The sequence below is a fragment of the Galleria mellonella genome, unplaced genomic scaffold (genome assembly GCF_026898425.1).
Source record: "Galleria mellonella isolate WM207_F2 unplaced genomic scaffold, CSIRO_AGI_GalMel_v1 utg962, whole genome shotgun sequence".
NCBI classification, from domain to species: domain Eukaryota; kingdom Metazoa; phylum Arthropoda; class Insecta; order Lepidoptera; family Pyralidae; genus Galleria; species Galleria mellonella.
Window position 1 is genome coordinate 802,650 of NW_026442180.1, and position 24,905 is coordinate 827,554.

Here is a 24,905-nt window from a genome sequence, read left to right on the forward strand (position 1 = left end):
CTTTTAGTTTTCTTTTACCTTAATACTGTCGCAAAAATTACAAAAAGACATGTTTCCGCCCGGGATCGAACCGGGGGCCTTCTGCGTGTTAGGCAGATGTGATAACCGCTACACCACGGAAACTTGAAAGTAGTGGTCGAAAATGACAATCACTAGAGATTGTATTATTACTTAGAAATAAAAAACATTTTTATAAATATAATTTAAAATAATAATATTTAATATATTTTTTTAATTTAGTTTTTATTACTCTAAATATTTATAAAACTTGAACTAGTTTATACCTTCAATTTCTATTTTCAATTAATAGATTTCAAGTAACGTTAATATTAGCAAAAATAAAATAAAATAAAACCACCAAATTTTAAATTGAAACAATAATTTATTGTGTTCCTTAAGAGTCAATAGTTATGCATTAAAATTAACTATACTGTACACGCAAGATCCTTAATCGTTCGATATTAAACTACTCATTATAATTAATTATTTACAATTACAAATAAATTACACGGATAGTGGTGTCATGACACGACCTCCTAACGGCTACGGCATATTTGACCCCACGCAATTGTAAAATTGTAATGTTCCTTCCACACCAGACCACTCTGTGACGTACATAGATAGGGCAGGGGCGGAATCGTCCGGAGCTCACCCCTGAATACAAGCGCTGCTTTACTAAGACTTGTCTAAAAGTTATACGTCTTTATAAGAGGTCACGCCTGGAAAACGACCTTAACCCTTTGAGTGCCGACGAGCGCCATCACGCTCGTGCGCATTGCAACTAAAAGTGCCACGAGCGTCATAGCGCTCGTGAAATCAGTCGCTGTTTAGCTTGCCGTAAAAAAAATATTAGATTTTTTTTTTTTAATTGGCTTTACCTTCGCTTAGAGATATCATTGGTTATGCCGGTTGGGGTTAAAATGAGATGGAAGATATGGGAAAGGTCTTCACAGTTTAAAAATGGAATAACTGATCTAGGTTAAGGTAAACTTCTTAGCAAATATTCATTGCTCTGATCGGAGATACGCGTTTCCTTGCTAACCCATTATGTCCACTGCTGGACATAGTCCACGGATTGATATAAGGTTTTGTTTTACTCTTCTTGTACTAGTAATTACAATAAGTACCATACAATCACATCCGTGGCCTAGTTCTCAAGCTAGGCTACAATATATTATAAAGGACCAAACAACGAAAGTATGGTCATACCCCCAGAATACCCAGGCCTGACACAATTAAAAAAAAAACTCATTCCCTAAACTGACCTAACAGTGAATCGAAGCCGGGACCTGATTTAAGCAATGCATCATTCCCCACCACTACGCCACTGAGGTCGTCTGGTGTATAGTGTCTTATTCCAGTCGTCTTTTACGAAACCCTGAGTATGAATAGTAAGTAACACCTATTCTGTCTCCATCACGGATCAAGAACAACAAGACGAGTCTACCACATAATAAATGGGCCAAATATGCCTACCGCAATATTATTTTTTAAATAATACTTTCAAACACATGCATATTGTATATATTTTTTTTTTCATGTACAGAATATTATACGTAACTTGCTATAAAAAATAGGCAATTTGTCGAGGAAAACTTCATTATCATTACACACCATTTCAAAATGTTTAAAATGCATTTACAAGAATGATCAAAATTAAATTTTAAAAACATTTTTTTTTTTCTTAAATACTGTAAACTATACATTACATTACTGCACCGTATGTAATTTCAACGCCTCGTATTTTATGATTTGGTCTCGGAATACGAAAGATATCAGAAGGAATGTATATTTTTTTATTGATGATTTATTTATTTATTCTTTAGTACATATATGTGTACATGGCGGACTTAATGCTAAAAGCATTCTCTCCCAGTCAACCATAGGCAAGTGTCAGAATACTCGAATGCGGTACTAGTAATTATTGATAATGATTATCTTGCACTTTACGCTCGCGTGGTATTTGCATAATATAATTTTGTATATAGCATATGTGTATGTGTATATATATATATATATATATATATATATATATATATATATATATATATATATATATATATATATATATATATATATATATATTTATAATTTTGTTTTCAACCGACTTCAAAAATAGAGATTCTCAATTCAGCTGTATTTTTTTACTGTCATGTTGTTACCTCATAACTCCGTTAGTTACAAACCGATTTGGATTTTTTTTTTTATCTAAAAGAATATCCTTACAGATTGATCTTACAGAAATTTTATCAAATTTATTTCAGTAGTTTAGTTTTTAAATCAAAATTACTGGTTTTACCACAACTGAGATTTGAATGAATGAATTTTATTGCAAAAAAATTGGTACAATAAGGTCATATGGTAATATTACAATGGTTTCACACATTTTGTCATTACTGACGTGCAACAGTCATTACATAAGTTATGATAAAATATTTTTTTAGTATGTTATAATATAATATAATAAAATAACATGTCCAAACATTTTAAACGTTAATAATAAATGTGACAGTTCTGAATTTGCAAGGAATTAAAGTAAATAACATAAAATTTTGTTCAATAAAAGAACATTATTGTGGCAAAATCAGATATTTCATTTAAAATCTATGAAACCGATTTTGATAACATTTCTATGGGGTCAAACTAAAAGTATATACTTTCAGATAAAAAAAAAACGAATTTTCCAAATAAATATAAATATATAAATAATAGAATATATAATATATATAAATAATAGAAGTAAGAAGTTACAAACATTAAAAATAAACACACAGCTGAATCAAGAACCACCTACTTTTTTGAAATCAACAGAGGATATTCACGTATTAAGTAATTAAATTCACGTTTAAGTATTTAAGGTATTTGTTATTATATTGTTTTCAAATTCATGCAAAAAAATTGGCATACGTCCATACCTTCTGGTCTCTCTTGTATTCCGAGTACTCTGTTATAGTACAGTATCTATTATGTGAGTGGTCAGAGCGAGCTAAAACATAACGCCTATATTATAAATAAGGGTAGACCAAATGTACAATATTTTACAGTCCAAAATATACAATTGTTAGAGACGTGACCGCATCTATGTTACAATAAACATACATAATAGTTGTATCGACTTGGACATTATTGGTCTTATACTCGTGATAAAGTTTCGGAACCCCAATCCTGGGTTTTCCTAATCTGACAGTGAAACTGCAGACTGGCTTCTTCTAATCAATTGATCATTGTGTCAAAGTTCGGGTAAAAATTGTCTTTAGAGCACAGTATGGACACTCCCTGCCGCCCGCTGCGATTTGACCTCAACCCCTCTAATGAATGTGGGGGTAAGGGATTGTTAGTAATGAGGTCTTACAGCCCCATTGCTAGCAATATACCTTCTCAGGTTGACCTCCACGCGGTTCCCCCTGGAAATCATCATGGTTAATTCTTGTCGAATTCATCATGGTGGACCAACTGACCTGCTTCATCCTCACCTATCATCTTCCACTGGTGCCCCGTCGGCGTATACCGATAGCATGGACGGAGTTACCATTCTATTTTCACCCATTAAAAAAAAACTCGAATGGATGTCTCCAGTCTACGCTGTCAAAGAAAGAGGATTCACCATGACGATGTAGGACAAAAATCGAAAAGGAATGTTGCATTGGTTTGGCCATTTGGAGAGGATGGATGAAAGAATAACGAAAGAGATTTATCGAGCAAGAATGAATGGAGATGTCGGTAGGGGCCGCCCTAGACGGACGTATGTTAAACAAATAGGCGACGTGCTGAAGAGGGGCCAAATTAAAAGTGCCCGTAACCGGCGAGCGTGTATGAAAAGATTGATGAATGTGGAGGAAGCGAAAGAGGTCTGTTTGAATCGAAGCATTTGGCGTTCCATTGTTTCTGCCTACCGTAATGGGAGGTAAGCGTGACAGATATGTATGTATGTATGTAATTATTTCACTGTCATTCAAAAATACATCATAAGGGTAAATTCGTATGATTATAGTACAGTCAATATTTAAAACGCTAATTCGCCTGTAATTAAAAAAAAAAAAACTTTTAAAGAGTCATTTTACCATTGCTCGGTCCATATAACAATTTACAGCATCACTGACAGTACCAGAAAACACTATAAGTGATACAATCAGGTTGTGGAATGAGCTCCCTGCCGAGGTTTTTCCAAGAGACTACAGCGTGGGGTTCTTCAAAAAGAAAGGTGTAAAGAGGTTTCTTCAGGGTCGGCAACGCACGCGTAATACCTCTGGTATTGCAGGTGTTCATAGGCTACGGTAAATTTGAACCCAGGAAGCTTCTGCGCTTCTGGGCGGAGCTAGGTTGGCTGCACTAGCCACGACTCATATGCACAGTGGCCCAAGTGAGAGGCTAAGCGCGGAAAATGGAGTATTTTTCACATTTTCACATAGGCTACGGTAACCACTTACCATCAGGTGGGCCGTATGCTTGTTTGCCACCTCAGTGGTATAAAACAAAAAAAAATCGAGTATCAATTTAGATCTGCTTATTAAAATATCACCATACAAGTCCTTCACTAGATGCAGTCTTATCATACTTTCATAGAAATTACAAGACATTCCCCGTCACATCGTGTTGTATAATAATACAAACAAAACGAATATCAAGAAACAAAGAACTAGCACTCGCGTACTTCGAAGTACTGCAACTTCAAAAACGGTCCCTCGCATTCTGTATATTGAGATAATGTTCGTACAGGGCTGCAGCTAGAGCCAAGTTTAAGGTAGGGAGGGCATAAGCCATAATTAAGTGACTTCGAAAAAGCGAATCAAATTTTCTGGGTCCTTTCATTTTATGGTAAGGCATCGCGCCTTTTAAGACAAAGTCTTAAAGTATGGCCTGTAATGCCCCCCCCCCCTTACCCTAGGGTACGGGGGGGGGGGCTGTAGCTAGCTACAGCCATATTTTTAACAAAAAAAAAATTAATCTTAAACTATTTCTAAACAGTTTCAGCTGGAAAAGAAAATATGATTGGTCGACGACAGTCGTTTGGGATTGCCCAACTATGAAAGAAATTAGCTAAAATTCACGGTTGCAGGTCGCAGTCAAGTAAAATAATCATAAAAAAAAAACAATAAAAACAATAAATGCATAGTGCATACCGCCAACTTCAGCCTCGATTGTTGTGAAAAAAAAAATACACGGTCGGAGGGCTAATGTGAAGTAATTGACAGAGTCAACAATGTTCAAGTATGAAACTCATGTCTTCAGAACTGAACAAGCCAGTGGAACGCGCCGTTACAATTCTATTCGAGGAACTGCCCCACTTCACAATATTACATTTGACCCAATTTGAAAACGTTATTCCATATGGCAAAGTCTAAAAAAACTTGCCCCTACACAAGCAGCAAACTAAGATACCGACATACCGTCATAGTTGTAGAATACTGACGGATCTGACAAAGATTACATATAAAGATCCGTCAGTATTCTACGACTATGACGATATGTATACACATTATCGCTACCGCACGCTTGAGATAGAACGAGACGGACATTCGTCTGCCACTTGCGTAGGATGACTGTTAAGACTTTTTATTATTACTTTGCCAGTTTATGGCGGCCATATTTGTTTTATACTGTCACATATAGCGGCTTCATTAAAATCTATGTAACCGTATAGGCTACATGTTGGGTCAAATTTACCCTTCTTGTTTGGCAGTGGGTAATTTTTTTTTTAATTTCTCAAATACAGCAAGAGCAACATGAGCAGATGATTACATTCTGAACGTTTAGAATAAAATGTATTTAAGACAGACGAGACTAATACGACCGGGAACCTCTTTGAGGTAAGTTGCTTAGGCGACATTCGAGCGACGGGCGGGCGACGAACGGGCGACGGGCAGGCGACGCGGCGGGCTAGTCGTAGCCCTTCAGTAAGCCCTAGGGATGCCGTTGGTTCGGTACTGGGATTCTGTAATTGGAAACATATTTATTTATAAATATTCCAAGATTGTCTGAGATCATGGAGAAGCATCTATAGACCGATTGAACGAATCTATCGGTGAATATGTTATAAGGGAGTACAAGAAAGAATGAAACAGCAATATTGGACTGTCTTGTTTTCTCTTATATATTGTTAAAAAAATGTTTTGATATATTCGTTTGACATTTCGTTTAAGGATTTTTAACGCCACCATCTGTGCTTCTAGTAAATATTGGTGAAGTTTCAGTGGGGAATGACTATAGGGAAGATGAATTCAAATCAGTTGACCCATTGTAACCTGTACATTGTGGGGGAAGGGATTGTTAGAAATGCGGACTACCAGTCTCATTACTAGCAATATACCCTGAAAACCGTCGTGCTGAATTCCAGATGTATTCATTACGATGGGCTAACTGACCTGCTTTTTCATTATCTGCCTATCATCCCTCACTGGTGCCCCACCAGCGTATACTGTTAGCGCAGGCGGGGTTAACACTCCATTATCATCCATTAAAAAAAAAACAGTACATTGTTGAATTCCAGGTGTATTCATCACGATGGGCTAATTGACCTATCTTTTTATATTAAAAATACCTATATTAAAAAAAAAATAGTACATTATGAGATAAACACAATGACTTCCAGCGAAAGTGTGGCCTGAATTATCTGGTGCCTACCCTAGGATAAGAGGCCGAGGCTTTCGCAGGAAAATAATCTTAAATAGGCCAAATGCACTGACCCATAGAATGCGGGGAAGCTGGTGTCGGTGTTGAATTGGAAATTGACTGGAGTCTTGGGCGAGGCGCAGCTGTAGGCGAGGCAGTCGTCGGACGCGTGCAGGTGGCGGCTGAGCGTGGGCTCGCTGGCGCTGCGCGTGATCTTGGGCATGGCGCGCAGCATGCTCTCCAGCGACGTGAGGATCTGCCGGAACTGCGGCCGCTGCTCGCGGTCGAACTTCGTGCAGTCGTCCGACAGCCGCTTCAGCGCCTGCGGGGCGTCGGCCCGCAGCCGCCGAGCGTCCGGCCGCAGCAGCCCGCGCCCCACCAGCCACAGGATCTGAACGAGGGGTATTCGTTGCCATTTAGTTAGATACCGTATTTGCACCAAACATACATATAACAGTATTTATCTATACTTATAATAAACCTGTAGAGAGGTCAATTCTGTACATGAAATATATTTCCAAAATAACTATCAGGGGTGATTAGTGATCGATAGTGATGCCAAAAATACAATCAGTAAAATTTTTGTCTGCTGGCTATATGTTCGTTATAGAAACAAAAGCTATTCTACGGATTTTAACGAAACTTTGTACAATTATTCTTCATACTCCTGGGCAGGTTATAGTATACTTTTCATCACGCTACGATCAATAGGAGCAGAGCAGTGAAGGGAAATGTGTCTGTTACATCAAAACCACTGAACCGTGAGGAAGGACATAGGCTACTTTTTTTACGAAAATCGACGGAATCGCGGACGCAGTCGCGGGGAACAGCTAGTCCAAAATAAAAGTAAGAGAAAAATAAAAAATTACATACAATTTTTTTTTTATTCCTACTGAAATACGTTCTGCGTTTTAAGTATTTATTTATTATTATAAAATCATACAACATACGAAATTACATCTTATATTGCAGATTTGTAGTCTTTAATTTCATTCGAAACGAAAAATATGTAAGTTTGTAAAGGTATTTAATACTCTAAGAAAAGATCGTCAACCATATTGATATCATCCATGCCAGTCCAATATCTATGTACATATATATCCCCAGTAGAGTGCGAACAGTACCTGATCCTTGTTGTTGAGGTGCGCATAGGGCAGCTCGCCGGCCATGAGCTCGTACAGCACGATGCCGTACGCGTACACGTCGGAGCGGAACGTGTACGGCGCCGGCTCGTCCATGCGGATCACCTCCGGCGCCATCCACAGGATCGAGCCTGTCGGCTGCTGCCACACCACGCCACCTGCAGTCGACGTGTCTGCACGCACGCACACGCACACACAAATATATTACTACCATAGCAACAGAGACTAGCATATCCAAATCATTAACAATAGGGGGGTGGGGGGGGGGATTGTTATTGCTTACAGCAAACTAACACAGTGTGAGTGAAAGTAACAAATTGTATCCAATATTAGCGTACAATCGGCGAAAAAATATTGATGTAACAATATTTTTACGCAGAGGGCAGGCGAGCATGCGGCTCACCTGATGGTAAGTGACTACCGCCGCCCATGATCAGCCACAACACCAGCGGCATTGCAGCTGTGCTGCCGGCCTTTTAATAAAGGAATATACTCTTTTCTTGAAGGTTATGTTGTATGATTTAATCATGTGTAAACTCACCTGACCACCGGACCTTTGCTGTCGCCAGTCCAAAATCACCAATTTTGACAGACCAGTCGTCCCTCAGGAAAATATTATTTGATTTCAGGTCCCTGCAATGTGGAGAAACAATAATACATACAATAATACACTTTCTTTACTTAAATATAAAGGTAATCCTTCATAAAAGAGTTGAGTCTGCGCACTGCGGATAGGGGCCATGATAGCCGTTCTGGTTCGTATCTGGCTCAAAGAATATCTCTGGCGATCCAACGCGGAAATGCCGCAAGTGTCATGGGGACCTTTGGGTCGGGTACGCATCATGAATGGGACTGATCATTAATTTTTTTTTTTTTTTGTGATACTGTGAAATGTAGGCAATTGATTTTAATAGTGAAAATAATGATAATTGTGAAAATGAACAAAAATATTGAAATATCTAATAATAACATTTTTTATTTAAAGGTAATTAGAGTTGTTTTAAAATTAAAAAACGATTGGCAGTATTTTCACTAAACGCTACCTCCACTAGTGGAGACGAAGTGAAGCAACTATAAACAGTTACAAATACCTCAATATAGTTCGAACCTGAGGATTAAGGGATCAAAAAGTTAGAAAACAAACAATTTTTATTTATTATTTTAATTTTTTTTTATACAACTTAGAATGGCAAATAAGCTGACGGCCCACCTGATGGAAAGTGGTAACCGTCGCCTATAGACATGAGCAGCACCATGGACAAATAAAGTAATATTAGTAAGTATTAAAGTTTATGAACGAGTGTGCGAGTGGCTGAGTTTACGTATAAGCGTGTGCACACGTGTGTGAGTGTGTATGGATGAGAATATGTTACCACCTATTCAGAATAAAATTCTATTAAGAAAAATGGACAAGAAACTGAACTATTGCTTTTTTCAACAGAAGTTGATTTTACAATGTGACACAGTATGTATACTCTGTTATGTCCATGGTACTGTTCATGTCTATAGGCGACGGTTACCACTTTTCATCAGGTGGGCCGTCAGCTTGTTTGCCATTCTAAGTTGTATAAAATGTGTAAATGCTCGACCGCCTTATACGACACGACGATTTTTTATAGAACATACTAGAAGGATAAATAGAGGGCAAAAGACAAAGGGGAAGGCCGAAAAATAAATACATGGACAGATAAGATGTCATGTCGTAGAGGGAGGGTAAAGATATTGCCTGGAATAGAGATAGCTGGAAGAGAATGCATGAATTAGTTGCATCGACTAGAGGAAATTCTTAAAAAAAAAGGGGAGAGAGAGAGAGAGAGAGATAGATAGAGATAAAGAGAAAAAGATAAAGAGAGACAGACAGACAGAAAGAGAGAGAGAAAGACAGAAAGAGAGAGAGAGAAAGACAGAAAGAGAGAGAGAAATACAGAAAGAGAGAGAGAGACAAAAAGAGAGAGAGAGAGTCAGAAAGAGAAAGAGAAAGTCAGAAAGAGAGAGAGAAAGTCAGAAAGAGAGAGAGAGAAAGTCAGAAAGAGAGAGAAGGCAGTGCCCTGTCCGGTACCTGTGTATAATGTTCTTGGCGTGCAAGTAGTCCATGCCCTGCGCAGTCTGTCGCGCGACATCGATCAGGTACAGCATGGGGAACGGCGTCTCCAGCACGTGCAGGTGCTGGTACAGCGACGAGCCCTCGCACCACTGCGTCACGATCGCCAGCGACGGCTTCGACACGCACCCCATGAACAGCAGGATGTTCGAGTGCCGCGTCTTGCGCAGGACCGCCACCTGGTGGGCCGCGGGCGCAACAAATATTATCGCTGGCTATTATTGTCGACCGACTTAAAAAAAATGAGGCATTCACAACTTTTTTTTCCCATGAATTACTTATTTTGACAATTAATATACATTACAATATGGCGAATAATCGGTTGTATTTTAACCACATATGTACTAAGATGACATAAGCCGGTAGAAGTAGACTGACCTCATTCTTGAACGCCTGCAGTTGCGCGGGCGTGGGCGTCTTGACATTGAGCGTCTTGACGGCCACCGGGCCGTGCCAGTGCGCCTTGTACACTGTCCCGAAACTGCCCGAACCTGGTCCAACGAGACACGCAATCAGTTAAGGCGCCTTTTACATAACACGTTGATATGCTCAATAAATATTAGTAAGATATGTGTATAGAGGGCTCTTTTTCCATAAGGATGTTGATATTTTTCTTATGAATGTGGGACCTCCTGGTTTTAAGATTTTCTACAAACTATTAATTAGCTATACTAGCCCCCAGAACTAACCCAGCCGTGAAGCAGTGAAATCACCAGAGGGAGACTTTGTACAAAAGTCGATTGCTTGGGTACCTCTGTCCCAATCGTGTTTCAACCGCGAAGCAGCTGTGTTTGCATGGCTGAGTTTCGGTTTGAAGGGTGGGATATGGAGTGAATTTACAGGGTATAGAGGTATAACACCTGAGTCCACAGGAATGGCAACGCGTGGGGGATATCATGGGCGAAATAGTATACTCTGTTATGTCCATGGTACTGCTCATGTCTATAGGCGACGGTTACCACTTTCCATCAGGTGGACCGTCAGCTTGTTTGCCATTCTAAGTTGTATAAAAAAATTAGAGATATAGGAGTTGTCATGATGAAAGTGAGGCAAAGAGAATCCTCGAGGCTTCCAGCAGAGCTTCCTCATAAGCGAGGGTTTTGTTAATAATCGCCATGTTTGGCAGGCAGGTCGGCAACCACAGTTATGATTTGGTGACGTTTTAAGTGGGAACTTGTTGTCCATCTTTCGGCTATTAAGTTCCTAAGAGAATTAAGACGATAAGGCATCTTTTGCGCCACCCACGGGAGGGAGTGGCCTATTCCATGCTGAGACCACACAGCTAACTTAAATATTCACGTTAACTCCTGCCATTCATTCCTACTAATATTACAAATATAACAATCAGTTTGTTTGTTTATTCATTGCCTTATAGCGTCTTAACAACATAGTCGATTACTATGAAATTTGGTATACACGATACTGTATGGAACAGAGATGATTACAGGCTAGGTGAAAGCTGTGTAATTGGAGTATGCGAGTGAGGTGGGTACCTATCCGGGCGCCGATGAGGATCTCGTCGGCGTGTATGACCCAGTCGTCGTAGCTCTCGCGCGGCGACAGCGCGTTCTTCCAGGACTCGTCGGCGGAGCGAGCACGCGGCCGCCGCGGCCGCAGCGTGCCGGTGGGCGACGCCTGCGTTACATATTTCATTTTAAATTATACATTTTACATTTTCTTAAACATCTCGTGTCAAAATGTGTACCTACATTTATTATTTATTTATTTATTTACACACATACACTAAACAAACCCCTTTCATTTAAATGATATCATTAGTTAAATACAATTGCTCTTAAGAAAAATAATATAGATCATACATATTACATGTGAGAAAACAACATAATAATGAAGATTACACAATTGTATAATAACATTACTATTTTACTTTTAATTTAGAATAAAAGAAAAACACATATAAAAAACAAAATGAACGTAGCAGTGTTTGTGCAAAGGACCTAACTCAGCATATATCTGTGCCTCTAGTGAGAAAGGTTTCAATTCAAAATGGTCACTTTTCAGGAGAGCCAAAAAACTATTTTAAATAAAGAAAAAAAATTCTGCTGCTTTTATTATTTGCTAATTGAACAAGTCAATGATTGCATTTATAGTAATTTTTTCTCCTCTTTCTTATGAAATTGTCGGTTTTTGTGTAAAACCTATAGTTTTAAAAATAATTCTATTATACCTAATCACACTTAACAAAAATATTAAAATTATGATGTGAAAATAGTTTTAAGTTGAATTAAAACTATTTTATTGAAGTATTGAAGAAAAACAATGATGTGTATTTTACGCTATAAAAAAATAATCGCTATTAAATGGTGTAAAAGGGTTCAAATCGAACTGATTCATTTTACAAAAATAATTTTTGTAAAATATTGTAATTTTATTTCTAATTATGACTTTTTTACCACAAATATTTTGTTAATTGTAGCCTTTTACATGTTTACTATCTCTATTGTTTTTAAAGATATCGTTACGATTCTTATACCATTCGAAAGAGAAAAATTTGCTTATTTAAAGTAGCCTAAAAAGAAAAAGGCTATAACTTGAGTTATACCCTTTCTCTCTAGAGGCACAGATATATATATATATATATATATATATATATATATTAATAAAAATCAGACTAACTACTTTAAATATAATAAAACGTTAAAATTGTTATTATACCAAATTTGGTAATAAATTATTCTTGTAATGTATATAGAACACTAATTTATATTTTAAATAACTTTATAATTATTTATTGTCATGATACTTGAATAAAAAGTAATGAAATTGTGAGAACACGTGGTCTCGCTGACTTGTTCACTCGAATTCAGCCCTGTAGATATAAAAGATTGTTATTTGGGTGGGCACAGACTTCTTGTCCAACCGTTGAACAGAGCAGAGCTCCCTGACATATCAAGAGTGAACAAGTATAGTAAACCCGTGGTCATTATATAAAATATATTACAATTATTGTTGATGGAAGTCTTAAAGAAGCTATATTTAAATAAGTGTCAATGGACTAACAGAAGTTGGGTATTTATGTTATATTATTTGTTATATATCAAGTATAAAATAAAATAAGTAAATATATGATTTAATAGTATGATATCTAGATTAAATGAACTAAGTGAACTTGTGCCTTATTTCTATTTATTACTAAGAGGCTTACAACCTTTATATTGCTAAAGAATATATCATATATGTAATGTTAGTATTACGTAGTAACCCACATATCATTTTATATATATACTAGCTGACCCCGCAAACGTTGTTTTGCATTATATCTAGAAATTAGTTTTTTCAAAAATAGCTAACATTATAAGTGTGTTAGGATGTAATTATGATTGAAAGAGAAATGAAGCGTTGTAGGGGAAAATTTCTCGTACTACATTTATTATTTTCGCTTGCCATCTTGCAACCCTTTTTCGGAATATAAAAATCGCTATTAAAAAACAGGGGTTGATCGTAAAAAGGTAAAAATTTTAAGCTGTATGTATTTTTCAATGCTTAGTCATAATAAAATAGAAATAAAACAAAATTGTCAAAAGATAAAAAAAATAATTTTAGGGGTGGGTCACCCTTATCATTGAGGGGCGTGAAAAATAGATGTTGGCCGATTCTCAGACCTACCTGATATGTACACAAAATCTCATAAAAATCGGTAAATCCGTTTCGGAGGAGTTTGGTAACAAACACCGGACACGAGAATTTAATCTATCCTTATTTGTACCCATCACTGTTCGTATCCGGTATGGTAGGTCTAGAAACGCTCGAGGTAAGGCGAAAGTGCAATTTGATGATGCACTATTATCAGTTGCTCAACGGCGGAATAGACAATCTTGCAACTCTTGGCCGTTGTTCTTTGTACGCACCCCAACGCTGCATGCGATTGCGTGCTTGTCGACTACTACCGGCACCGCCGGTTCGCACCTGTACTGCTCAGTTTGCTCCCACGTATCAGGCTATTTCTCTGCTCAATTCTCTGATTGCTCAGCAGCCAGATATTGACATATTTAATGATAAAAGAAATATATTTTTAAAATGTTGTACAAAATTTGTAAGTTTGTAAAATAAACCTATGGCTCACTACACGTTTTGGGAGACTGTAAGTGTGGTGAGTAATATTCAAATAAATATATTAGATTAAATATTATAAATAATAAATAGCCTTTTCAATACCTGCGTGCTCTGGCTGTGCGGCTCGCCGCCCCCCGCGCCCCCCGCGCCGCCCCCCGCCGCGCCGCCCGCCGCCCCGCCCGCCGCGCCGCCGCCCGCGCCCCGCGACATCGACAGGTAGTGCGACGTCTGCGGCGAGCTCGTGCACTGCCATACCCACATACACACTTACTACTTACACCACATAAATAACGATACGCATAGATAAAAATAAAAGAACACATATACAAAAAAAAAAAACTATAAATTACACATTACAGAAATACGCAATGTGTTGCCGATCTTCCACCAATGGACGACTTCGTACAAAAGTCGATTGCTTGGGTACCTCCGTCCCATTCGTGTTTCTACCGTGAAGCAGTTGTGTACGTTACCAAAGGGGAAACTTTGTAGCAACGCCATCTACAACAGTTTGCATGGCTGTGTTTCAATTTGAAAAGCCCACCCTTCTAATGGCAACGAAATTATAAGGTACAGAAATTTTGTCACCTTAGTACTCAAGAATGGCAAGACATGAAAGGTATCATAAGCAAAATAGTATACTCTGTTAAGTCCATGGTACTGTTCATGCGATGATTACCCCTTTCCATCCCTATCGACCTTCAGTTTGTACCATTCTATATCTAGATCTATCAACTACATTTCCAGTGAATTCGTCACAGTAAGCTAACTTCATCCACACCTTTGTTCTTCACTGGTACCTTACCAACGTCAACCAATAGCTCACATCATCATTATAATATCAGCCTTTAACTGTCTACTGGTGAACATAAGCCTCCCCCTTGGGGGGGTTTGCCAATAGTTGCCATATAGTTGACTTAACAAGCCAAGACTGTCTGCTAAGCTTTGGCTTGTCAGGCGGATTGGCAATTGCAGTTAGGCTTTGGAAATGTTTTAGGAGGGACACTGCTGCCCATCCTTCTCTCTCCCTTAGTCGCCTCTTACAACACCCACGGGAAAGGAAGAAGTGGCCTATTCTATGCTGGGACCGTTCAGGACAATAGCGCACAAAAGGTTACTATTGGGTGAAAGGGATTGTTAGTAATGGGAGGTTAGTTCTCATTGGTATCAATAAACCCTATCAGGTCGACCTCCACACGGTTCTTAATGGAAACTAAAGTGACTAATTTATAATTGAATTCATCACGATGGACTGACCTGTCTTTTCATACTCACCAATAATCTCTCACTGGTACCCCGCCAGTGTATACAGATAATGCAGGCGGAGTTTTTGTTTAATGGATGATAATGGAATGGTAACCCCACCCGCGCTATCGGTATACACCGGCGGGGCACCAGTGAAGGATGATAGGTGAGGATGAAGCAGGTCAGTTAGCCCATCGTGACGAATTCAACGAGAATTGTTCATGATGGTTTCCAGGGGGAAGCACGTGGAGGTCGACCTAATAAGGCATATTGCTAGCAATGGGGCTGTCAAACCCCATTGCTAACAATCCCTTTCCTCCCTGCATGCCATATTCACCCATTAAAAAAATAAAAAGTTACCAGTTTTATCCAGAAAAAAAAAAAACATAATATTACAAATATGAGACAAACCTGATTCTGGTTGTACTTCCGCTGGTGCTCGGCGAGGGTCATGGGCCGCTGCACCATGTTGATGCACACGTTGGGCGCGGAATTGGACCTGTCCTGCTGATTCAACGAGCGCGGATGCTGTTGCCTGTAACACCGTGGACTCTTTAAATTCTAATTCATCTTTATTTAAATAGACTTGTTTACAAGCACTTTTAAATCGTCAATTTTTTTTAATCTACTGCAGATTTCGGAAGGTTGTTTGTTTGGAGGGCCAGCAAGAAACTCAACAGTTACTCTTTTAAATCTTTTTTTTTTTTTATACAACTTAAAATGGCAAACAAGCTGACGGCCCACCTGATGGAAAGTGGTAACCGTCGCCTATAGACATGAGCAGTACCAGGACATAACAGAGTTGATAAGATTTTTTTTTTTTATTTATTTATTTATTTATTTATTTGAAAATTTCTCACTACACTTACAGTTTCCCAAAACGTGTAGTGAGCCAAAGTTTTATTTCACAAACTTACAAATTTTGTACAACATTTAAAAAATATACTTCTTTTGTCATTAAATATGTCAATATCTGGCTGCTGAGCAATCAGAGAATTGAGCAGAGAAATAGCCTGATAAGTGTGAGCAAACTGAGCAGTACAGGTGCGAACCGGCGGTGCCGATAGTAGTCTACAAGCACGCAATCGCATGCAGCGTATTTTATTTATAATATATATATATATATACATATATACATATATACTTATTGAACAAATCCTATTACGCTCTAAACGATTACTTGAATGACAAATGTGAATGATGTTAGTCGATCATGCACGGGCTCTTAACGACCATGTAATTTTAGACATAAATAAATACACATATGGCGTGAATTTACTGGGTATAGAGGAATAACACCTTAGTCCTCAGGAATGGCAACGCATGGAGGGTATCATGGGCGATACAGTATACTCTGTTATGTCCACGGAACTGCTCATGTCTATAGGCGACGGTTACCATTTTCCATCAGGTGAGCCGTCAGCTTGTTTGCCATTCTAAGTTGTATAAAAAAACAAAAATTTATTAACATAATCCTTTGTTTAGTTTAGTTACACTTCTTGCGCCAAATAGCTACCGTCTTTTTTCTTCTCTATCCAAAGGCTGTTTGGAAGAGATTGCTTTAGCGATAAGACCGCCTTTTGTTCTCCACAAGTTTAACATATTTATTTTTGTATTATTCTTTAAGAAAAGCAATAAAAAGTAAATAAATAGATATTAGTACACATAAACACACACTTGATTATTTCTAAAATAAAAAGTACAATTTAAAAAGCTGATGATTAAATCATTAGTATATTTTAGTATCTGATATATCCGTTCCATTCGTGTTTCTACCGTGAAGCAGTTGTGTTTGCATGGCTGTGTTTCGGTTTCAAGGGTGGTATATGGCAGTGAATATACAGGGTACAGAGGAATAACACCTGAGTCCTCGGGAATGGCAACGCATGTGGGGTATCATGGGCGATACAGTATACTCTGTTATGTCTATGGTACTGCTCATGTCTATAGTACAGTGTGCCACTACTTCTTCTCATCCCCGGATTATAGAAACAGGCAACTGAGAGATCATAGGATATTAACTAATAATTTAAACTGTGCAGACTGTGCGGGGCGAAATCGGAATCCATGGAACACTTGATGTGCAACTGCGATTCGTTGGCAAGTATGCGTATGAGTCTACTGGGAACGGCTTATCCAGAACCAGTGGACTACAGACATCTTAAACCGCGGGATATCGTTAGGGTAACACATAGGATCTATGAAATGATGGTATAACCCTGCCTTATAGAAGCACAAAATATCCGTATGGGTCGACGTGCATCGGCTTACATGACCCCATATGCGAAAAATAGGATAACTAATAATTTAAATTTTGTATCAGAAAAAAAAAAAAAACACCATCTATAACAGTAACAAAACCAGTCATTTTGATATAAAAACTACTGCACCAATTGATAAAAATTCTCTAAGACTAATTTGATCCCCGATTGATCCCTTTTAGATAAAAAAAAAAAAGAATTTTCCAAATTGTTTCATAAATGATAGAGCTATGAGGTAACAAACACAAAATACAACCGAATTGTGAACCTCCTTCTTTGAAGTCGGTTGAAAAGGAAACCTCTAATCGAACTATACCACGCCATTCGGCCAACACGATTAACTAAGCTATTATCCTCCCTTGGGGGAAAGGGATTGTTAGTAATGGAGACTGAGAATCCCATTGCTAGCAATATACCCAACCAGGTCGACCTCCACGCGGTTCCTCCTGGAAACTATCATGGTTAATTCCTGATGAATTCGTCATGACGGGCTAACTGCCCTGTTTTCATTCTCATTAATCACCCTTCACTAGTGCTCCGCCAGCGTATCCCGTTAGCGCAGGCGGAGTTACCATACCATTTTCACCCATAAAAAAAAAAACACAAAATACAACCAAATTGTGAACCTCGTTCTTTGAAGTCGGTTGGAAAGGAAACATCTAATCGAACTATACCACGCCATTCGGCCAACACGATTAACTAGGCTAATATCCTCCCTTTATGTAGGCAAAGGGTTATATATATATATTATTGTATATATGTGGCTCAAACTGTATTTACAGCAGTAAAATATGGCTTCTAACATCTGGTTAGCGTATGAACAATGATAGTAAGTGGTTATTAGCAATATTCACCAGTGAACATCATAGTTCTTCATCTTCTTCAATGGTGACACAGACCTGCAGGTGGGACGGTGTCCTTATCATTCATCATATTTCAATTTCTACTTGAAGCACCCCATTTATCAAGGTCTATTTTTTTATTTCTAATACTAGCTGTATCCCACGGTTCCGTCCGCACGAATCAATATATAAAATATCATATATACTAAGTTAGAATGTTCATTAACAAATATTAACAAAAAAAAACCTTTAAAATCAGTAAAGTACATTGCAAACCCCGTCAAGCACAAATAGAAGCAAGAAGGGCGTCACCTTTAAAATTTTCGTAACACTACCATGGTTTACATTGAAAAAAAAAAGAAATAGACCTAAGAAATATAATATATAAAGAAAAACCTCTATGTAAAAAATAAATAGGAAAAAAAAAACTATTACTAACTTGTTCTGCTCATTTCTGTTCATCATGTGATGGTACCCAAAGTGCGGGGGGAAGTGCAGGATGCCGGCCTGAGTCTCTGGGTTCTGAGCGAGCAACGCCGCGTAATATGTGTCCGTCATTCGCACCTGGAAACGAAAGAAAAAAATATATTAATATTTATATATTTAAATTAAAATTTCCCATGTTCTATCTTCATCTTCCAGTGTCACTCTCTCCTGTTAAATGTGTACTTTTAAGTTTGTGTATGTTTATGTATGTATTTGTTTATGTACATATATGTATATGCATATATATGTATATATCTTTGTATATATTTGTTTATATATAATAGTGTACCTACACTTAGTTTTTCTTTCTTTTCTCAATGTTCTCTACCCAAAGGTTGTCTGAAAGAGATTGCTTAGCGATAAGGCCGCCTTTTGTATCATTTCTTATTACAGTTAAATGTATTTACTATTTTATAAATGGCGCAATAAAGTGTAAATAAATAAATAAATAAGTTCTGTAATAATAAAAACCAGAATTCACACAATTTTTTGTTTTTGCAAGCTTCTGCGTGCAGAAATTAAATGAAGAGTATCTATCTATCTCATTTCTTGACCTAATATTTTAATGGTTTCGCGAAACCACTGTTTTATGGTTATAAATTAAAACCAATATAAATTAATTTATATTGACCCTAAATATTAAAGATGCGTTTATGCCACCCATTACAATATGGATCATACCAGTCTGATATCTATATTCATTACGAATGGATTCTTTTTTTCGACATAATATGTTTTTTTTTTTACAACACAGGGGGCAAACGAGCATGCGGCTCAGCTGATGGTAGGTGACTACCGCCGCCCATGATCACCCACAACACCAGCGGCATTACAGCTGTGCTGCCAGTCTTTTAAAAAGAAATATACTCTTTTCTTGAAGGTTATGTTGTCGTATCGGTTCGGAAATACTGCTGCTGGAAGTTGATACCAAAGAATGGTTGTGCGTAGAAGAAAATGCCTTGAAAAACGCACGGTGGAAGACCGCCACTCGTCCAGATGATTGGGATGACACTTTAGTCTGTGGCGGGTTGTACGGTGGTGAAAAATCAGCAGCAATAAAAATCAATCCGAACAATTCCTCAGAACACTTCCCATGATAAATTCGGTAGAAGATGCACAGAGATGCTATGTTGGATAAGTATATGTTATAGGGCCAATATATGTATAGATATTGTAACTATATAGATATTGCTATATATTCCCCACCCTTAATAAATAATAACTTTAAATATTAGAGATAGGTTTATAAAAATAGCGCCACAGAATCGGTACCAATATTTTTAAATCGCCATCAAAAGTCGGCCGTCTAATGAAAGCGCAAAACGTGTACCTGATGACAAATGCTAGGCACTTTGTCGGCGCAGCGCTGGTGGAACTTGAAGTTGCACTGCGAGCAGTAAAAGCCGTTGAACAGCAACCGCCTGCAGCACTCGCAGAACGCGAGCGTGAAGAACGTCTTCCTTGTGTACTGGTGCGATATGTGCGACATTATCGGCAGTTTGTCCAGTGTTCTTACTGTCACCTGGAATTATTTTTTCGTGCATCAATTTTTTTTTTATTTATATACTGCGTTAAACCATAAGTACGTCAAACGTTAAATAAACATATCTTAATTTATTTATTAATTTACGTGTGTCATAAATGGCTCAAATAAAGTGTTTATCTATCTATCTATCTATTAAATTTAAAATGCGTAAACATGTTATATGTACTAACACTAAATAAAGGGGGGAAAGAGATTGTTAGTGATGGAGACAGAATCCCATTGCTAGCAATATACCCAACCAAGTCGACCTCCTCGCGGTTCCCCCTAGAAACTATCATGGTTAATTCCTGATGAATTCATCATGATGGGCTAACTGGCCTGTTTTCATTCTCATCTATCACCCTTCACTGGTGCTCCGCCAGTGTATCCCGTTAGCGCAGGCGGGGTTACCATTCCATTTTCACCCAGCAAAAAAAACACTAAATAAAATAAATTAAAAATAAAAGAAAACTTGTCTATTCCCCCCTTATTTGTACTAGCATTTATGTAGTCATAGTGTTGACTAACAGCCAGATTCAAGAACCACAAAAATAAGAATATTTCACAGTGTCTCCCTAACCACAACATTGACAGAATTATCAAACAAAATTGGTAGCAGCAGTTTAAATTAAAAGAAGAATTCTTGGAATACTTTATACTTTTTCTTTTGTGCTAAATTCTCAATTTAAAAGAAAGTATATAATAAAACTTTGTAATAGCTAAAATAGGTTTATAGTTGATTTCAGTTTATATGAACATGAGGGTAAACTTAAACTCTATTAAACAATAAAATATGGTATAAAAAGCAGACTTAATGCTATAGGCAATCTCTACCAGTTTTAACATTAATAACTATATTACTTCTCGTGTCACAGTGTTTGTTACCAAACTCCTCTGAAACGGCTTTACTGACTTTTATAAAATTTTATGTGCATACTGAGTAGGTCTGAGAATTGGCCAAGATCTATTTTTTCATAACTCTCGATGATAAGGGTGACCCACTCCAAAATTTTTTTTTTTGGACAATATTTTTGTATTTTTATTTTTTTTTATTTTTTTTTTTTTTTTTTTTTTTTTTTTTTTTTTTTTTTTTTTTTTTTTTTTTTTTTTTTTTTTTTTTTTTTTACAACACAGGGGGCAAACGAGCATGCGGCTCACCTGATGGTAAGTGACTACCGCCGCCCATGATCACCCACAACACCAGCGGCATTGCAGGTGTGCTGCCGGCCTTTTAAAAAGGAATATACTCTTTTCTTGAAGGTTATGTTGTCGTATCGGTTCGGAAATACTGCTGCTGGAAGTTGATTCCAAAGAATGGTTGTGCGTGGAAGAAAGTGCCTTGAAAAACGCACGGTGGAAGACCGCCACTCGTCCAGATGATTGGGATGAAACTTTAGTTTGTGGCGGGTTGTACGGTGGTGAAAATCAGCAGCAGGTATCAATCCGAACAATTCCTCAGAACACTCCCCATGATAAATTCGGTAGAAGATGCACAGAGACGCAACATCTCTGCGCAGTTTCAATGGGTCAAGTCGGACAGTAAGGCGTTGACTATCGATAATTCGAGCCGCCCGACTTTGAATGCGGTCTAACGGAAGGAGTTGGTACTGTGGCGCTCCTGCCCACAGGTGAGAACAGTATTCCATATGCGGCCTGACTTGGGCTTTATATAATTTCAGGCGGTGTTCTGGCATGAAATATCGTCTCACCCTATTGAGCACTCCTAACTTTTTGGAAGCTATCTTAGCCTTCTCCTCCAGATGACCGCAAAACTGGACGTCGCAAGATATATCAACGCCCAGAATTCCTAGACTTGACTTTTTATCAAGGGAAGTGCCCTGAAAGTGAGGAGATACGACAAACGGCGTCTTTTTTGCGGTAAACGCGCAGACTTGTGTCTTTTATTATTATGATTTAGCGTTGAAAAATACATACAACTTCAAATTTTCACCCTTTTACTATCAACCCCTGTTTTTTAATCGCGATTTTTATATTCCGCAATAGGGTTGCAATATGACAATTGAATAATTGTAGTAGGATAAATTTTCATGTATAGTTCTCGAAATAATGTATATGGTAAAACAATGTTTGCTGAGTCAGCTAGTGTATATATATATATATATATATATATATATATATATATATATATATATATATATATATATATATATATAACATTAAATTCATAAAATTACTATTAGAATATATATACATAAATATTGAAAAAACATATTTTTAAAAACACCTCAGCTTTACTGATTTTATGAATGTGAAAGTGACATTGTTTGTTACCTTATATACCATAATTTATTTATTACCATAATAGCTTAACCAATCACTATGAAATTTGGTATACACATGCTTTATATGGTGGAGAAGGTTATAGGCTATTTTATATCATAGGAAACATATCTGGATCATGCAGACAAATTCATAAGTACAAGCTAGTATATACTAAATCAATGCATGGGGATATGCAATAACTCAATAACATTTTTACATTATACAGATTATATAATTCCAATAGTAGAACTATGAATATATCTTTAGTTTATTTAAAATATACATTTTCATTACATAACTATGTTTATAATTAAAAAATAATTAATTAATTAATTAATTAATTAATTTTTATAATTAAAAAATAATATGAAGGAATTAGAAGTGAAAGATTCGGTCTAAAGATAAGCATGTAGACAAAATAGAATAAATAACTGAATCTTTATACACAGTAATATCCCAAAAAAAAAATCTTAAACTAACAGTGTAGTAGTAATGTTTTTTTTACTAACTTTTGCATGCAACTTCATACTTGTGGAATTTAGAAGTGAGTATCCACTTCTAGATAGAGTATCAAGATAAAAAATGTACCATGTAATGAATTTTTGTATTTCCTAACTTAATTTAATATTTAAATCGAAATTGATCCAGTAAATGAAGCCTTTATGATAATATTTTGCAAATTTTTTGTTCATCATAAATCCTAACATAATAATCCAAAGAAACAATATTTTAACATTTTTAATATTTTTATACAGTATTTATTACTTATGTAATTTTAATGAGAAATTTGTGTTTTGTTCGGCTCTGAAATTTTGAAAAATATTTCACAGTAAGTCCTTTAGCTTTAAGTTAGAGCTACAGGAACACAGATGAAAAAACCACATTACAATTTAGTGAAGTAATTATTGCATGTTGCTGGAACATGCAAATTTTTCATAAGTAGATCTGCAGTAGTACAGATATCATCCAGTTACCATCTTATTATATTAGTAAGATTATTTTGAAATGTAAATTAGGTCTCAATTTTAACAAGTCACTGTATAAATAACATGGCAAAAAATGAGAGAAAGGGATTATTAATGCAGTCTAAAAATCCTACTGCTCTAGGAATATACTTTATTAGATTGACCTCCATGTGGTTCCCCCTGGAAACCATCATGGTTATTCCTTGTTGATTTTCTTTACAATTTCTTATCATCTCTCACTGATGGCTCACCAGCATATACAGATAGCGCAGACGGAATTACCATTCTATTTTCACCCATTAAAAATAAAACATAACAAAGTAGTAAACCATTAAAAATATATAAAGATTGAAGTTGATTCCACAATAGCATTTTTTATATATATCTCACAAAATATAATTAATTTTAAATCAATAGTTTAAGGAAAGTTTTATAGACTGGTTTTCAGAATGATTTAGCTGTAATATCAAATTGAAATGGTTTTTATAGCTAGTATAGGGTTAACATATAAGCAAAATCTTTTCATTAATATAATAATAACCAAAGTCAGTAGAGAATTGACGAAGAAATAGTTTTAAACACAAAAATTCTTAATACAAAGGACACAAAAATAATTGAATTGAAAACCTCCACATTTTAAAAACCGATTGAAAAATACGTTAAAACAAAGTAAAACACACTTACCTCCTCTGCATCGATCATAGTAATATCCATCTCCCATGGTATCACTTGATTATTGCCTGTCCTCACCACTTCACACATTTCACAAGTCAAGTTGCGGAGTTTCAGCGCCTTTGAGAGCGCCTCACGCAGCGTCACCCCTTCTTTAACCTGCACGCTGGTGCGCTGCTGGTTAGGCAAGTGTGCTCTGAGGAACACCTTTGGTTGACGTGTAAGCGTATCATACTTTTTAGAATCATCCTGCAACGAACACTCTTCACTCCTATCCGGCGATTCAGACTGCAATAACTCACGCAGAGTCCGCTCCCTAAGCTCCAAATTATGTAACTTTGAAGTTAATTCTTGGTATTCCGAAAGATAAAGAGACGGTGGATGTTGGAAACCAGCGAATTTAGCATTTAGAGCATCAATGTTTTCACGAGTCACGTTTATAATACTTTGAATGTTCCTAATTTCATATGTTGGGTCCGCTATGTCGTCACTATCCGTGGATGTCGACATATTATCACTATTGAGAGATAATGCAGGAATATTTCCATTAATTTTTCTTGAACAATTTTCTTTCTCTCTAGTAACTGCCATTTCTTTTCATGATTTTTTTTTATTTTTCTCTGATCTACTCGCGCAAGGCCATAATTATTGCCATAACTAATAATAAATGCTAATGTATAGAATGCAACACTCGGTATGT

General features: G+C 36.9%; 1 protein-coding gene and 1 non-coding gene across 2 annotated transcripts; both read right to left on the bottom strand.

Moving 5' to 3' along the window:
* Positions 1-50: 50 nt before the first annotated feature.
* Positions 51-123, bottom strand: Trnav-aac (transfer RNA valine (anticodon AAC)). The gene has a single exon. It is a non-coding gene; the product is annotated as a tRNA-Val (tRNA).
* Positions 124-362: 239 nt separating this feature from the next.
* LOC113522874 (raf homolog serine/threonine-protein kinase Raf) lies at positions 363-24,896 on the bottom strand. The gene is made up of 12 exons (XM_052902871.1): positions 24,218-24,896; positions 20,091-20,282; positions 18,714-18,838; positions 15,583-15,706; positions 14,029-14,172; positions 11,346-11,487; positions 10,231-10,343; positions 9,811-10,031; positions 8,293-8,384; positions 7,734-7,924; positions 6,684-7,000; positions 363-5,932 (listed from the first exon to the last, which is right to left on the bottom strand). The coding sequence occupies exons 1-12, from the start codon at positions 24,794-24,796 to the stop codon at positions 5,902-5,904; spliced, it is 2,271 nt and encodes a 756-aa protein (XP_052758831.1). The 5' UTR covers positions 24,797-24,896; the 3' UTR covers positions 363-5,901.
* Between the last annotated feature and the right edge of the window lie 9 nt (positions 24,897-24,905).